The sequence below is a fragment of the Pleurodeles waltl genome, chromosome 4_1 (genome assembly GCF_031143425.1).
Source record: "Pleurodeles waltl isolate 20211129_DDA chromosome 4_1, aPleWal1.hap1.20221129, whole genome shotgun sequence".
Classification (NCBI taxonomy): Eukaryota; Metazoa; Chordata; class Amphibia; order Caudata; family Salamandridae; genus Pleurodeles; species Pleurodeles waltl.
In genome coordinates this window covers 666,044,082-666,062,507 of record NC_090442.1, presented here as the reverse complement: position 1 = coordinate 666,062,507, position 18,426 = coordinate 666,044,082, and the positions used below count along the sequence as shown (strand labels likewise).

General features: G+C 43.1%; 1 protein-coding gene across 1 annotated transcript in view; it reads right to left on the bottom strand.

Moving 5' to 3' along the window:
- The window catches only part of CAND1 (cullin associated and neddylation dissociated 1), a 300,273-nt gene that overhangs the window by 236,588 nt on the left and 45,259 nt on the right, over positions 1-18,426 (bottom strand). Inside the window, exons 3-4 of the mRNA XM_069229173.1 lie at positions 13,627-13,781; positions 2,878-3,001 (exon numbers count right to left, since the gene is read on the bottom strand). Of these exons, the coding sequence (XP_069085274.1) occupies positions 2,878-3,001; positions 13,627-13,781 (279 nt within the window). The remainder of the gene's footprint in view (positions 1-2,877; positions 3,002-13,626; positions 13,782-18,426) is intronic.

Sequence of the window (18,426 nt, the reverse complement as noted above, 5' to 3'; positions counted from 1 at the left end):
ATTCTGGAAGATTTAGGTTGGATAATGATCAGAAGGGCAGCAGGATGGCCTGCTTGCTTTGACAACATTCATAAATTCACTTTGTGGTAGTTGTTTTAAGGAACGCAAAGGCTGGGTTACTCTACTCTTGGAGAAGATTGTTAGAAACGTGATGGGGAGGTTCCCTTTATTTTCAATTTAAATAAATAAATGCACTCCCTTATCTGTGTTGAAGACCAGTATAACAACACGTTCTTGAACATTCCTATTCTGATGGGATTGATGCGTAATATCTCAAGACGCTGTGCACCTTAACTGTGGTCCAGTACCTTAAGTAGTCCAACACCGCACTGGGACATATGAGGACATTACCTCTCATTTCTGTCTCGTACCCTGGACACCGTGATATGTGTGTGTCTAGTAAATTAAAAAAAGCACAAAGTATCTCAAGACTCTGTGGACATTTACTGTGGTCCACTACCTTAAGTAGTCCAACACTGCACTGGGGCATCTCATGATGAGTAACTTCTGATGAGAGAAGGAGGTGCACTTATTTTCACATTGGTGTTTTTAAAGTGAGGAACTACATCTCCCATAATGCCTCCTAATCGACAACATAGGGAGGAGTATTTAAACAAACAAAAGGAAGGACTTGCCTACTGTGAGAAAGACAGTGAAGGTCAAAACGAGTTGGTGAACCCATAGTTAAAATAATAAACTGGTTGTTAAGTTTCACAAAGTCATGCGTCCCTTTTTTGGAGATCGGATGTTAATGGGCAGACAGCCAAAACCACACGCTAGCACCAGCTGCGAGAAAGTGCCATGCATCTAAGGAACGATCAATAGAATATGAATATATACTTATATCCTACTGGCGGTCACCAGTACCTAGTTTCCATAGAAAAAGCATTTTTGGACTTGCCACATTTGATGAATTTTTATGAAATTTTCCAAAAGAAAGTGTGGCCAAGAGTCTTGTTGTACATGGAAAGTTCCAGGTTCATCCATCAAGTGTGGGACGAGAAAAAGAGGGGGGGATGGAGTATATATGTGTGTAAATATTTATATATTTGCTGGACGGAATGACTCCAAATTTAGCAGAAAGCTAGCTTTTTGGTCCAGAAAGCACACTTGTTATTTGGTGTAAATCAGTTTAGTAGTTTTAGAAAAATTAAAGGAAATCCAAATTTGTATATCTAGGATTACGTCAACTTTGTGAATATTCCTGATCTTGTGCTGAGATTTGATTGGCTGCCGACACTTCAACTAGGAAGTGTTGGCTGCCATTTTGGGACTTCGCTTCAGCCAAGTCCCAAAGAAAAAAGTGACACAAAAGAAAAGGGGTCAGGGAATCAATACCCTAAAATCCCCTGCCTTGGGCCGCCCTGGGACCTCAACAGGGAAAAAAAAATTTTTTTTTATTTTTTACAATTCAAACCGAAATTAATTTGCTAATATTCGCAAATTTCACAGAGAATTTTTTAAAAAAGTTGGTATTCAGCGCTTGTTCATTTAGCAATCAAGTGGGCGAGGTCCTGGGGGCATGCATAATAAAAAAATAATAAAAAAAAGTAAGTAAAAAAAAATTAGGGAATGCATGAGGTCCCTCTCCTAGGGCTCTTAAAAGCCCCAGGTAACACCACCCTCTGGGGCTACATAAAACAAATATACAGGAATGAGATGGGGGGGGGGGGGTTTGGAAGAGGGGCTTTTATAAAGTAAAGAGGTTTAAACCGGACCGCCCCTCCCAGGCCCACCTCCCCGAGATTAAAAAAAAAACAAAATAAATGTGGGGACCCATGTGCCCTCCCCCCCAGTCCCCTTACAGGGCTTTAAGGCCCCGGGGACTGTCCCATGACAAAGAAAGGAGGGGAGTTGGGTGGCTCCATTCCCTCCCACCCCAATCCTGGAGCCATTCATGGCCCTGGGGACCTCCATCATAGATGAGGGCAGGGAAAAAGATTAAAGTATTGCTCCCGCACGCATTTCCTGGAGGAGGTGGGGTGCTGGCTGGGACCGCAGGCAGGAAGGTGTTCCCAGTTTGAGGTCAATGTAGCATGACTACCGTAGAAGTTGAAAAAGTCGCATGATGGTTAACAGGGTGCTTGGACTGACGAGGGTGGAGAGGTGGGGGGGCTCCCACCAAATTGACTGCACGGCCATTCCCTCTTAACCAAGGTTTTTCAAATGCAGCTTTTCAAAGGCAATCACTGAGATGGGGGAATGGAGAACCAAGCAGCCCCAAACATTTCGAACTTGAAACATATTTTTGATAAACGATAACACATGCCAAGAGGTTTTATGGGAGTCTGACAAACCTTAAACACTAGGTAAGGTGTGCTGGGGATACTAGCCCAGACTCTATACCACATAACTTAAAATGCATTAGAACATTTATCTAGCACTGGATAAAAAAAAAAAAATCAGTAATGGATCCTACTTCGCAAAAACATATATGCCAAGGGTGATTTACAGCACAACGAGCTGGAGCGGACCTCTGCATTAGTTTACTATGAAACTGGGCATTTTAGAGTTTTCACATCTAAAATATACAAAAAACTCTCCATTTCAACTTTTATGTGCAGTTAAACATGAACACTATAAAGACTGTATAGACTGTAAAAGCTAACTGAGCAAAGGTGGTCAACTCGAGGTAGGTGTGATACAATTCAGAAGGGAATGATTGTAACATTTTTTATTTTGTTTTTGAAATAAGTTACCGATAGGTCAACAAGAAATCAGAGGTTACAAATCAAACACTTTTTTGAATCTGAAGTAAACTCTTGAGATAGAACTGTCCTTCTCTAATGCAACACACGCCCAATCCCAATGTACCTGAGGAAAAGCAGGGTAAACCAGACTATTAAACAGCCAATGTTTATACCCAAATGATATTACCTGCACAACATATCAGCCATAATGTCAAGAGCCTCAAGCTGAACAGACACATCTTCCTGCTTGGCAATAGCACTTGTAAGACGTCCTGTGATTTTCTTGCAAACATTTGCAGCTAATGCAGAGCCTAGAACAGATAAAACAAAGGTTCTCAGAAGCCATCAAAAAGAAAAATGGTCGACACTGCCTGGTAAGCAGAGTGAAAACAGTCAAGTAAACAAATAATCAACAGCAAGGAGTAAAAGCTACTCACATGCAGTGCTAATTCTCCTAGAGCGTAATCTTAATTAAAATCATAAGAACTAAACAGTCCCACTCATGCAGGATCCAAATGTGTGTATATATTATATATTTATGAGCCAGTTAGGTTTTTAAAAATGTAGTCAGAGTGAAGACAAGAGAAGTTGAAAATTCCAAACTGTTGCTTTAAGCAATGCTAATGCATCAATAACCTATCAAGCCATGCCAGTGGAACATTGTCCAGCAGAACACAACATACACTATCCTGGGGGACAAATTGGCGGCCCTTCGGAAGTAAATAATCACAAGCTTCTGGGCACAGGCAGCAAATAGGACTCCACTGTATGATCATCATGCTTCATTGTACGATCGAGTTTCATTATATCTTCATTCGGGACTCTGGGGGTCAGTGAGCAAATGGTTCCACTGGATGGGTGCCTAGGATGGAATCTCTTGGCTCAGAGGGCTGGGCTATTCTCCTGCTCCCGGCTGCACTGCTTTAGTGCTGCAGAAGGACTGAGCAGAGGACACCAGATTGGGCTGCACATGTCATTCTGGAGCAAATCGGTAGGGTAAGCACAGGCTGAGTGCGGTCAGCTGAATCAGAGTTTGTGTTGGGGTCTCTTGTTGAGGAAATGGAGGGACACTGGCGAAGACAATATAGGCATCACTCATTGGCTGCTCTCCCCCAAGGTCAGTGGGCTGAAAAGAACTAGAGCACTGAGGGGGGGGAGAAGCAGCTTGAAAGCCTGGGGGCAACTGATGGAACTGAAGCGAGACGTTCAGGTCCTGATAAAGGGTATGAGGTCAGTGGAGGTATCTTAAGGAAGCTGGACCTATAGCCACCTGCAACTCCGACAGTATAGGATTGGTAAAGCTGGTAATTGGAAAACAATACTCCCTCACATCGTCGAACCTCATACAAGTAAGATTAGTGGTGGGAGAGAACAAGGTGTCAATGCCTGTGCGCTCCAAGATCCTTACAATAAAAGATATCGAAGAGGTGGTACACGCCAGCAGAGAAGTTTGTAAAACTCACTGGTTAAGAACATTAAAGTTACATCCACACCTTTTTTAAAGGTGAAATCAAGTAAAGAAATTCAGCCTTTAAGTCAAGTAAAGAGAGGATATTTTGAGCTGATTTCTTTGCCTTGAGAGAGAAATGTATAGAGCTAATAACAGCAGTGTAGAAAAAGAGAGGGAAGCCCAAAGACGCTCGATTTAAAGGTGGGATGGGAACAGATGTGGGAGTAAGCAATCAGCGGAACCCGGAGTGCTCAGAAGTGGATCTACACAAGACCAACAAAAAAGGCAGTTCCAAGAACAGAAGAGAGCCGAGGACATGGCAGCTCAGTTAAAATAAAGGAACACTTTTCCATTTCGGAAACAAATCAAAGAGAGATTCAGGAGGCCTGTACCAAACTGAAAGGTAAAATAGACGGCTTGACACAAAGTACAGATGCACAGGAGAGAACTGTATATGAACTCAGTTTAGAAAATTGTGTTAACATTAAGGAAACTTAGTGGCGAAAACAGAAGGGCAAAGGTTTTAGCAAGAAGCTTAAGAGGCTGGCGAATAACGCTAGAAGGAACAATATTAGAATACTGAACATTACAGAAGGCATGGAGGGGGTGACTTGAAATCCTTTGTGGTGAACCTTTCAATAGGTGCACTTCCGCAAGTTATTGATGCAGTCGATCTCATGTAGGAAATCCAGGAGTACACAGGGATCCTTTTAGACTAAGACTAGGAAGGAAGAAACCCCGTAAAATCCTATTTAGCTTCTTGTAGTTTGCTGTGGCGAGGATATTGACATCGGCCCTAAAGGAAAATCCCAAGTCAGAGACATCCCCTTTACTATTAGATCAGATATTTCTCATTCAACTGCAGATACAGTGGGAAGTAGCTAAACAGATGGAGGAGCTGAAAATGTGCACAGCAAGCGTGGAGCTCAGGTTCATTGATCTACTAAAGGTTATGCAAAATAATAAGCATAATTTCAATGACCCAAAATAATTTGACACATTTTTGCAGAGTATAAAAGCAGATGAGGGAGAATCTTTATAGTAAGCATGTAAGACAATGATCACCTAGAGGGGAAGCTTAAACAGGGGCATAACTCATGCCTAGAAATCAAGCAGGGAGGGTTTCCACAGGTGGAGGTTGGGGGGGGGGGGTGGGGGGGGGAAATAGGGGGGGAGTCGGGGGAGATCAAGTCCTCTTCTAATATTTGTATGGTGTATAAGGTACCTAAGGCTGGTTTTAGGCCTAGTCTGTCAGGATGGGACCAGGTGAGGGAAACAGCTAGGCAATTAGGTTAGCTCTGCAGGAACTATGGTTGAATGTGAATGTCCTTAGGGCTAAAAGAAAGCAAAGCCATATTTCTGGGTTACTTAAAAAAAAAATAAGGATGCCTATATTTTGATGCACAAGACTCACCTTTTAGGGGCAGAATGTAGAGAGTTGATGCTATAGCAAAGTTTGGCTAATCAGATGGTCACCAATTTTCTTTCTCTTTTTTTTTTTTTAAATAAAAATAAATCAAGCACATTGTGTTAAAGCAGAGGTCTTCAATCTGGGGGTCGCGACCCCCATGGGGCCGCGGAGACATGGGCAGGGGGTCGCACATTTCCCCCAGCCTCACTTCGTCCCATCATTAAAATGCTTCAGCTGAACTTTGATTTACTGAGTCTCCTGTGCTGTGAAATAAAGCCACACAGACAGCTAAAAACGCTTTCGTGCCAGGGTGCCTGCTTTCTGAATGAATTGCTCTGCGACTGTAAAGGATGCTTGGGTGCCGGTTCTTGGCATTAAATGATTGAGTCACTCAAAGCTTTATTATGACAAACATTTACTCTTTATGAGTGGTAGTGCAGAGTGAACAACTGTACTGTGAAGTGTGTGATTTTAATTGTAATTTTATTTATATAGCGCTTACTTCACCTGGAGGTGTTGAAGGGACAGCTATTAAATATATCATTACATATGCTCTGATATTAATTAAATCTACATTTTGGAAGCACCGTTTTATCTTAAACCTTTTTGTTGTGGCCTATCTTATACTGTGTGTAATGCAAGTATAAAATAATGCTTACATATTCACAGTGCTTTCTGTCACAGGCTGTGACCTTGTGGCGCTAAAAATACACAAGTTGCTATTTTCCACTGCACCGAACAAGATTTAATTCTGTTGCTCTTCGGATACCCAGAGACCTCTGCAGTGCACTAACTAATAGAGGTTTCATAATGCACTACAGTGCATCTCATTTAAGTTGGCTGTTATTTGACATGTAGCTTCCTGATGGTGAACGACTTAAAAAAAAAAAAAAAAACCTTACAGAATATTTTGAGACTTATTTATGAGAGGCTTGCACTGTCAGAGCATCACTTTTAATGACACTCCGACGACACAAGCCTCTCAATCATACGTATGAGGTGACGCACAGCCACCCTGAGTGGCTTTGAATGGTCTTATAGATATGGAGTACGTCAAAGCAGTGCAAGCCGCTGCGTTGCCTTACTCTGCGACAAGGAGGCCTTCCATGGTCATTGTAGTGGGTGTTCCCACGCAACACCAATGGATTTTGACGCTGCCCCAGATTTACAAAATCACGTAAACTGGAGCAGTGCCAAAACTGTACGCCTCCCCAGAGCAGGCATAATGAGGAGAAATGTTTTAATTTCTCCTCGTTTTTCCTCTTTCCATGTGTGTTGTATTCTGCCGCACACATAGAAAGAGGAAAACGCCTCTCTGGATTGTTTTTGTGCAGGAAGGTGCCCCTTTCTGCACAAAACAATCCTGCCTTCGTTGGTGATAGGCAGCAATTTGTGCACAACACAAGGGGAAAGGACAAAGCACTGTATTTCATAAATACAGTCTATTCCTGCCCTTTTATATTGCTGTAGGGCAGTGCCAGAAGACTTGTGCTACTGCCCTATGCCAATTCCTCATATATTTGGACCTTCGTTTTTAGCCACACCTTTGACCACACCCCCACACTACTGACCTTTGGTTTGCTAAACACTGTTTAATATTATTTCCTCACCGTAAAAATGATTTGCTGTGGGAATTGGAGACGTTTATGATTGTCAATGATGAGGGGTACCAGGTTCTAGAAATTTTAGTCAGAGGGGGTCCTTACACCTAAAACATTTTGAGAGGGGGTCCCGGCATCAAAAAGTTTGAAGACCTCTGTGTTAAAGGGTTAACGATTATTGTCAGGGCCAAATTAGGCATTGAGGTAGTGAGGAGTAGGGCCGATGATTTGTGGGGAAGGGGTTGGGGGGTTACTGGCTGAGATTAAGGTGCAACAAGATTTTTTTCCTACAGAAAAGAAGGATGGTAAGAATATTACAAATAACTGTTTGGATAGATCAGTGTCACATATGGCCACTACTCAAGGCTTGATTATTTCCTTTTAGAAAATGAGGAGATGGGTAAAGTTAAAAAGCTAGGACACCTCCCAATTCACCTGTCTGACCACGCTGCTATACTTAAGCATATTGCCATGTCAGGTCAGAGGAAAGCCACAAGGTGATTGCTTCATAGGAAGCTTCTTCAAGATGAAAAGGTTGAGGAGATTCAGAGGAGGACTGAAGAGTACTTTAAATGGAATATAGGAACAGCTCAAATTGAATTAGTGTAGGGTGCATTTAAAGCCTATCTAAGGGGAAGTTTGCAAAGTCTAGTGGGTTCCTCGAATAGAGGAGAGACAGGAGATGAGCCATTTGGAAAGAGAGATAGCTAAGCTGGAGGGGTGTTGAAATCTGTAACAATGGAGGAGAGGACCAGAGAAGGCTGAACGTGCTTTATCAGCGTCGAGCAGAACTAAGGGCAAGAATGAAAGCTAAAGAAATGCAGAAGAAGGAAGTGAGTAAAGACCTTTGAGTATGGAGAAGGGTGTGGGAAGTTACTGGCTTAGATGGCTAAAAGAGAGAAGTAAGAATTACAACAAAGGGATATTGGATGGGAGAACAAAAACACTACTAGAGGATAACCAAATGATAGAAGGGGTATTTGTAATTTTTTTCCAACAGCTATACGTAGAAGCCTGCACCCTAGATTTATCACAAGTCAGTGACTGGCTAGAGGCTAAGGGGCAGCCTTCGCTCTCTGGAGCGGCAGACATTTTTAAATCATGAAGTAAGTGGGTCAGATGTACTTACAGCAATCAAGATATTAGAGAGAGAAAGAAGCTGGGGCAGACAGGATCCCAAATGAAATTTATACTGTCTTAACGGACACTATGATCTCCACCTGGATAACTCAGTATTGATATGGGATTCTCCATTACCACCAACTTGTAGAGCAGCAACCATTTCCCTATTTTTAAAGCCAGGCAAAATCCCTTGTGAAAGTCAGTCAAACAGACCTATTTAATTATTAAGCTGCAGTTATAAGGTTTTCATGAGCATTTTAGCCCGCCGACTAAGTAAAGTAGTAGGTAGTGTGATACACCAGGACCAAAAGTTTTTTTTTTTTTTTTTTTACTGGGAAGGTATCTGATGGAATTAAAACACAGTATGATTGGAACCACAGATATATCAACCGCACACTCGCTTCCTCTGGCTATTCTCACTTTTGATGCACTCAAACCCTGTGATCAGGTTAACAGGGAGTATCTCATGCTGGTACTCAAGCACCTGGGGTTTCGAGGAATATTTTGTGAAGTACTGCGGAAGATCTGTACCTCCCCAATTGCGAGGGTACTGGTGAATGGGCCTCTAGCTTCAGTGGTTAAAAATCATGAGTGACCAGGCAGGGTTGCCCTCGATCCCAGCTACTGTTTGCTTTATTTGTTGCAATGATTGCCCAAAGTCTAAGGCTGAATAAATGCATGCATTCTTATGCACGGAGACAGTTATAAAGGTTGCGATTTATGCGAACAACCAAATGATACATACCTCGGACATTAACAAAGCTCTCCCACAGAGATTTTCTGGATAAGGTCAACATGTCCAAGGCGGAGGTTATGTTATGGAATTTAGAGTGGTAAGGGAGTGTCAGTAAAGAGGCCATAAGTTATCTGGTGATAAACACAGTTCAAGACTTCCTAAAGGAAGTGTAGAAAGGATGAGCAAGGAAATCGATGAGGAAGTAGAAGACTATCTATGCAAGTCTAAGGTCGAGTTATCCTAGTGAAGGTGACAATCTTGCACCAACTCACTTATTTATTTGACAACATTCCTCTCACTTTTAAGAAAGCTTTAGCCAAGATTCAAGGGAGAATAACCTCATTTACGTGGGCCTACAGAGGTATTCAGCTATCATGGAAGAAGCTTAGAAAAAGACTAAATAAGGGTGGTGTAGTTCTCCTTGACACTCCGGTCTATTACCAGGCATTTCAAATAAAGAAATGGAGAACGTTGTTCTCTCGCCCAGATGAGACATTTGTGAGGACAATATAAAAAACCATGCTAGAAAGTCAAATGAAAAAGGAATTCCTACACAACTCCGGCCCCAAAGGTCTTTTTAAAAGTAAGACTGAAATGTTTAAGATCCACTTTTAGATTGTGGTATGTTTACAGAGTACTACTAAGGATGCCATACTATAATTATATGTCACCGATTTGGGACTCCCAAGGAACCCCGGAGTATTTGATGGATTGCTTAGCTGGCCACTTGAGATATTCTAGGATTGTGGGATGGAGGCAGCTAATTGAAGGGGATAGGCTATTGACAAGGGATGGCTGGAGGGTGCTTGTAAAATATGGCATGTCAAGATTTTAATATTACCAGCTCTCTACATGTTAAAAGACTCAAGACTGGATCAATTGCAAGCCTAACATCATAGAAATGGAGCTGCAGGATCCCACACGAGGAAGACGAAAGTGGCTAAGTGGAACCCACACCTGTTAAAGGCAGCAAGGGAAATGTGAGCCCAGCGTACCAAGTGTGGAAAGGACACCTGCCCCAAGAGGAGTTATAGGAACTTCGGCAAGTATCTTAAGTAGTTATATTTGACAGTTAAAATCTGCCACACTCAAAAGGAATCATCTCTTCACTCTCAACAAAGTCTACTGGACTCCCAGAAGCTTGCAAAGGTCAGCAAAAGCAGGGACTCCAGGTGTAGAAGATGCAAGAGCCAGGAGGGGGATAATATTCACATGTTTGTCAATTGTCCAAAACTGCCCCAGTTCTGGCAACAAGTGGGTAAGATGATTTCCAACATTCTGCGATGGATAGTGGAGGTAAGCCCAACGGGGAAGCGAATGAGATGGGCTTGAAGCATGTGGAACACAAGAAATTGCTGTTTCACCTGATTTTATAAGCAAGAAGGGAGATAAGTAGAAAGTGGTAACAGTGGGAGTCTCCTTTGAGGATTGACTGGTGGAGATCAGTAGTATATGTACATGCATTGTTAAAAAATAACAGCGTAATAGAGGTAATTCTTGAGAATTCTCCATCTGGGAAGCAATCACAAACTTGATTGGAGAAAAGAACATCCAATGATCACACCTGCACTGATAATCATAGTAAAATGGTACTCTCGCCGGTAAAGAGTGCACTGGTTCTTGACTAAATTGTTTGAGCATTTGAGTTGGTAACAGCTTGAGTACAAACTCACTCGAGACGCTATGAGAACTAAAAATTATATTTAAAAAGAAAAAAAAAAGTCATGCCAGTGGCAATTAGCTCAATTCTGAGCTTAACAGGTAGTTTTTCACCCTTCTCTCCAGGAAGCTGATAGGATATCTTATGAGGACCAATGAGGAGGAGGAGGAGAACTTAAATGAGGCAAGGAACCTTTCCTACTCCTTCATGGGATCTTCTTAGTGTTAACAGTACTAACGCTTATTCTTTGATAGTGGTAAGCACACGGCAAGCCTATCCACTGAAAAGCAGAGAAAGGAAGAGTAACATACCACTCTGTCCATTTGGTTCCGCTAGGAAGCCTGCTCCACTTCAGCAATGGAGTTAGAATCTAGAGCCTTGTAAATGAATGAACAGTTCTCCACATGACCTATTTACAGATTTCTGCAATGGGTATTTTTGTTGTGCTTCAAGCTTGAGGCCGCGAGACTAAGTCAAGAGGTGCGCTGAACTAGCAGGCCATGGCAACATGCAGGAGCTGCAAGTTCTGAGAAGTCTGCAGTGGTGCTAATAACCTGGTTGTAAACAATCATTCCTACATGCAAGATTTGAATGAAATATACTGTCTTCAATGTGAACCTCTTCATTGAAAGTTTGCAGTGTGTCAGTCAAGCACTTCTTACACAGGTCTTGTAAAGCAGTGACTGACAGCATTCATTGCAGCAGCCACCGTCCCACAAACCTATCGCACCAATGCTGCCAACCTGTTTACTCTCCTTCTCACCAAGTTTGGTAGAAGCTGGCGCTGCAGCATGATATTTTCTCCTTTGGCTACAATGGCAGTTTTGTCGGGATTTGACAGTAGAAAAGGATGATTATATTTGTTCTGAATCCAAGCAGCAGCAGATTTAGTAGAAGTGTGAAAAAAAAAAACAAAAAAAAAACCTTTACTGCAGTTTCCAAAAAGTACCAGTACGAGAGCTTCCCTCAATCCAGACGGCAAGACTGACCATGCAAATGTTGAGGGAGCAAACAAATGAAGGATTTGAGAAGGGGGGGGGGGGGAGATACTGTGAGATTGTCTTAGTGTAACCTAGAGCTGTACATTTAGGATAGCTGCTAGAAAAGCTACCTTCCGTGATATATGATGCAGGTCAGATTTCCACACAGCTTCAACCACAGAATCTATACATCCTCAGTTTCAACAAGACAATATTTATTTAAAGGTTTGGGCGATATGAGGGATGATCAAGATACACTTACAGGATGGATGCCCTCACAAAAGGCCATTCACGAAATTAATGGAATAAAGAAAAACAATGCCACAGAAAGACTCGTGAAATGCAGTGAAAACAGTGAATCAAATCAATTGTACTTTCACAGATGTAAAGTGAAGGTCAGAATGAGACAAATATAATAAGTAAGATAGCTCTGTCTCTAGTCATTTCATTACACAGACTCTCTAAAAAAACTAAAAGCAAACGATGTGCAATGTTTTTGTGAAATGGAAATGAATTGTCTCTCAAGAACACTAGTTCTTATTTAAGATATCGAAGAACTAATATATCACACTTAAAGGTGCAAGGCTGCACTGCAAGACCATGCCTACATGAAGAGTTCTGCAAGGTTTCTGGACGGGAGTTAAAGGTCTGGATACTGCTACTGGCATGGATTATCAGCAGTGATGAAAATAATCATTCAGAGAAGATGAATTGGTGTAGACACCATACAGATGTAATCTTGACAAGTTGATTGAAGTGGAATTTCTTGAGGAGAGTCTCCAGGAACCTGGACACAACGTCAATACATTTCCCAATTTCTTTTTGCAGTTGAAAATAGGTTGATATCCAGTATCTCCATTAAGAAAATACTTCCTCAACCACTTGATTGTTCAGCACATACAAGAGATGTCTATTTTGCAGATCTGTTTTGCTGGTTTGACAGTCTCAGATGTGCATCAGTATGATGTGGTTATTTCCTTACAAAAGACAGTGCCAAGTACTTGAAGCATCCCTTCTATATCCGACTGTTTCTGTGCTACACTGTCTGAATAAAAAATGCCCCCTCTCCAATAAAAGAGCAGGCAGATTTGAGAGCTAAATTAACTACTCCCCCTTAAAGCATATTTATGTTGCTTTGTGCAAGCAGTCGGAACCTGCTAAGAAGTGGCCATCTCAACTAGCTGAGGACAGTACTATTGGAAGGGTTACCCTCAGCAAGTTCTTCCTGTGACACCAACATGTGAACAACTACTGAGCTGCTTGCAAGTAAAAAAAAATTCACTGTCTTCCATTCGCTCTCATTGTTGACCCTTCAGGTACTCCTGAAGTGTTCTCATGTTTAATCTGGCATACAACGCTATAAGGATACAGGATACCATTGAAGCATAAATACAACAGGTGGTCCCACAACAACCACGGTGGGACTATCACTAGGCATTGCCTGTATGGACAGTTCTAGTGAGTCTTTGGCAGAGTTGATCAACTGACATGAGATGAGCACCTCTATTTTTAAGGATCGCCCTGAAGGCATCCCTATGAAGACAGACAGAAAACTGATCTAAGAAATAACAGTGGTAAAGTCATAGAAGCGAGGAAGGAGTGGAAAACTCATGGCATATACTGCTGTTACTGCAACATATTTGGTAACAAATAAAAAAGGCAGTTAAACTTTTGATTTTGGGGTTTTTCCCGTGGCCCGCTTCATTATGCCTGCCAGCGAAAGCTGCATTACAGTTAGATCAGGAGTTATTAAAATACATTTATGCAAGTGCCCTCTTCGAGCAAAATGTGAGTTACAGGAGGTTTTCTTCAACTTTAGATCAAGTTGGAAACAGTTATTTCTCAGAAAGGAGCTCTTAACTGCTGTACACAAAGAAATGTGTGCACATTATTGCCTAGATGTGGATTTTAATTTAGGTTTTATAAACAATATGAAGACTTCAAATACAAAGAACAACCTTATCAATATTACTTACCACTGGAAGCTGGAGGGAGTTCTCCAATCACTGTTTTGAGGCCGATGCTTGAAATATCTCGCAGCTGTTCCTTATCCGAGAGCATGTTTGTACATAGAGTATCCACTATTGTCTCAACTTGGTACTCCTTCACTTTACTAACCAAAGGTCCAAGACTAGGAGTAAAAAAGCATAAATGTAACTGACCAACGGCTAACACATTACACAAACCTTCAGTTTTAAATGGGGAAGGGGTGACAAAAACAGTCTCTTGTTTTCTTATTACATGCAATCACAATGCAGATTAGGCAAATTGTTTTGGTCGCCAACTACTTTTGAGTATTAGCTACATACATATAATCAGTGTGATATTTATTGAAAATGTGGAATAGAAACGTGAACAAGCTGTCAAATTGTGCCCCATATTTCCAGCAGAAGAGGTCCAGCATGGGGATGGAGGGGCACACAATACAGACACATTTTTACAGTCTGGTTGATGTGCTTAACTATGCTGCATTTGCATCCAAGACAAAAGATAGTTTTCTGCATGTTAATGGTTGGGGCAGGAGTGTACCACTGTCATCTTAACCAGTCATACCATTAAGATAAATAAACGTATTCAACTCTGAGATCACATCAATGCTATTCATCTCCAGAATGGCTCACAGAGACAGTCAACTTACACATCGTAGAGAAGACCGTACTAACCACAGCTGAAGATGACCCCCTGTCTCGTGATAAGATGCTTCTGACACAGTCCACCTCCCCACTCGAGTCACAAATGAGATTAACCAGCAGATGTCCTTCACTGGTTCAACTTCTACCCATTCAACTGACACCAGTTTGTTCACCTGGGCACCACGAGGTCACAAAATATCTCCATTGGGAGTGGAATCCCCAGGTTTCCATATTGTCTCTTGAAACCTTCAAACTGTACATGGAGGCACTATGCTCACAAATAACAGCATCAAAATTCAGCAATATACCAACGGTACCCAAATCTACGTCTAAGTCTGTGCTGCTTTAGACATCCAATGCCTTAAACACTACTAGCACATCAGCCAGGCCTGGACACCAAGACCCTACCTGAAGCTCAACTCAACCAAGACAGAACTCCTATTTGCCCCCCCCAAAAAATAAGATACAGTACAAACCTGGCTCGATGGGATGAACCTTGATCTACAACACTCACCAAATGCCAAATTAAGTTGGATTCACCTTGCACACTAGCCTCTCCCTTAAGAAACTGCAGCTGAAAAAATAAAGACAGCTGCTACCAGCTCTCTTCCAAAGAAAGTGAAACCATTATTGCCTGTTAGAGACTTAGAACTTCAGCTCAAGGCTTCCCACTCTCACATCTCAACAATAGTAATTCCCTACTCAATGGCCTTTCGGATTCCACAGCGGCACCCATTAGGGCCATCCTACAAGCATCATTCTCATCCAGGTCCTGAAGAAATATGTACACATCACCCTCATCCTGATGGAAATACATTGGCTCCACCAACAGCCAAGACATCATTAGACTGCAGGCTAAGTGTAAAAAAAAAGATAACAAAACAGGTCTTTTCCATCCACTTACCCAGGATCTTGAACGACATCCCGTATCCATCGGGACCACACAAACACTGCCCCAAGTTAGGAAAGAGTTGAAGACTTGCTTTTTTAAAGGGACACTAATCACCAATGCATCAACCATCCACAACTTAGGGTCCTCTCCCATTACTCATTCACTGTAAGCTTACCTTTGACCATACGCTGCTCTCTGCTATATTTTGGTTATAATTGTACTGAAGAAATACCATATACATACCTAAATACATACTACAGCTGTGTGTCAGATGACGTTCCATTGAGGAAACCACAAAAAAATCAGTTTGTCATGTGAACTGTATACACTGTCACGTTTTCTTATATGTGAACATATGTATTGGGCACCTCCTGAACAGAATTACTTTGTTGTGTTCTCAAACTGGCTGCTCAAAAGAATAAGAAACACAGATAAAAAAAATGGTTTAGGATTACACAATCTGGGTAAACAGAGAGCTGGAACCGGAGAAAGAATTTACTTGTTACACAATGTGGAACTTAGCCTATAGATACAGATCTACTTCAATGTCCCCTTTAAAAAAGTAGGTGTTTAAGGAGCGCAACCAATAAGCAATGACTAGTAAGAAGCTCTAGGACTGGATGCCAGACCTCGAGCTCACCTTGCCGTATGCTGATCCTGGTTGGACTAAATGAGGAAGATGCTCTTCTGTAGCACTGCGATCTCTGTATTTAGCAATTGTAATACACAAATGCACAGATAAGACGCCAGTCATATAATCCAAAGTATTTATTTAAAAAGACAGTTTGCAGATAGTCCCACTTATGTGACTTGGTCATGCTGGGAGTTATGCAGCTTTTGATATCCTACATTTATCCAGTGACGTGATGTAGGAGGCTGGCCTGGCTTGTAGTGGGTACCAAGGGGTACTTACACTCTGTAACAGGTCCAGTTATCCCTTATTAGTGTAGAAGAGGTGTCTAGCAGCTTAGGCTGATAGAAAGGTAGCTAGCAGAGCAGCTTAGGCTGAACTAGGAGACATGCAAAGCTCCTACTATACCACTGGTGTCATATGCACAATATCATAAGAAAACAATACACAGATATACTAAAAATAAAGGTACTTTATTTTTATGACAATATGCGAAAAGTATCTCAGTGAGTACCCTCAGTATGAGGATAGCAAATATACACAAGATATATGTACACAATACCAAAAATATGCAGTAATAGCAAAAGAAAGTAATGCAAGCAGTGTAAAATTACAATGTAGTGCAATAGGAGCACATAGGTATAGGGGCAACACAAACCATATACTCCAAAAGTGGAATGCGAATAACGTATGGACCCCAAACCTATGTGAGCTTGTAGAGGGTCGCTGGGACTGTAAGAAAACAGTGAGGGTTAGAAAAATAGCCCACCCCAAGACCCTGAAAAGTAGGTGTAAAGTGCACCTAAGTTCCCCAGAGAGCACAGAAGTCGTGATAGGGGAATTCTGCAAGGAAGACCAACACCAGCAATGCAACAAAGGTGGATTTCCGGACGAGAGTACCTGTGGAACAAGGGGACCAAGTCCAAGTGTTGCGACAAAGTCGAGATTGGGCAGATGCCCAGGAAATGCCAGCTGAGGATGCAAAGAAGCTGCCACCGGAAGGTAGAAGCTGTGGATTCTGCAAGAACGAAGGGGACTAGGAACTTCCCCTTTGGAGGATGGATGTCCCACGTCGTGAAGAAGCTTGCAGAGGTGTTCCCACGCAGAAAGACCGCAACCAAGCCTTGCTAGCTGCAAGGGTCACGGTTAGGGTTTTTGGATGCTGCTGTGGCCCAGGAGGGACCAGGATGTCACCAATTGCGTGAGGAGACAGAGGGGGCGCCCAGCAAGATAGGGAGCTCTCACAGAAGCAGGCAGCACCCGCAGAAGTGCTGGAACAGGCACTACGAAGAAGAGTGAACCGGAGCTCACCCGAAGTCACAAAAGGAGATCGCACGACGCCGGAGGACAACTCAGAAGGTTGTGCACCGCAGGTTAGAGTGTCAGGGACCCAGGCTTGGCTGTGCACAAAGGAAATCCTGGAAGAGTGCACGGGAGCCGGAGCAGCTGCAAATCACGCGGTACCCAGCAATGCAGTCTAGCGTGGGGAGGCAAGGACTTACCTCCACCAAACTTGGACTGAAGAGTCACTGGACTGTGGGAGTCACTTGGACAGAGTTGCTGAGTTCCAGGGACCACGCTTGTCGTGCTGAGAGGGGACCCAGAGGACCGGTGATGCAGTCTTTTGTTGCCTGCGGTTGCAGGGGGAAGATTCCGTCGACCCACTGGAGATTTCTTCGGAGCTTCTAGTGCAGAGAGGAGGCAGACTACACCCACAGCATGCACCACCAGGGAAACAGTCGAGAAGGCGGCAGGATCAGCGATACAAGGTTGCAGTAGTCGTCTTTGCTACTTTGTTGCGGTTTTGCAGGAGTCCTGAGCAGTCAGCGGTCGATTCCGTGGCAGAAGGTGAAGAGAGAGATGCAGAGGAACTCTGATGAGCTCTTGCATTCGTTATCTAAAGAATTCCCCAAAGCAGAGACCCTAAATAGCCAAAAAAGGAGGTTTGGCTACTTAGGAAGGTGGCTAGGCTAGCAACACAGGTAAGAGCCTATCAGGAGGAGTCTCTGGCGTCACCTGCTGGCACTGGCCACTCAGAGCAGTCCAGTGTGCCAGCAGCACCTCTGTTTCCAAGATGGCAGAGGTCTGGAGCACACTGGAGGAGCTCTGGGCACCTCCCAGGGGAGGTGCAGGTCAGGGGAGTGGTCACTCCCCTTTCCTTTGTCCAGTTTCGCGCCAGAGCAGGGCTGGGGGATCCCTGAACCGGTGTAGACTGGCTTATGCAGAGATGGGCACCATCTGTGCCCATCAAAGCATTTCCAGAGGCTGGGGGAGGCTACTCCTCCTCAGCCCTGACACCTATTTCCAAAGGGAGAGGGTGTAACACCCTCTCTCTGAGGAAGTCCTTTGTTCTGCCTTCCTGGGCCAAGCCTGGCTGGACCCCAGGAGGGCAGAAACCTGTCTGGGGGGTTGGCAGCAGCAGCAGCTGCAGTGAAACCCTGGGAAAGGCAGGTTGGCAGTACCCGGGTTCTGTGCTAGAGACCCGGGGGATCATGGAATTGTCTCCCCAATGCCAGAATGGCATTGGGGTGACAATTCCATGATCTTAGACATGTTACGTGGCCATGTTCGGAGTTACCATTGTGACACTATACATAGGTAGTGACCTATGTATAGTGCA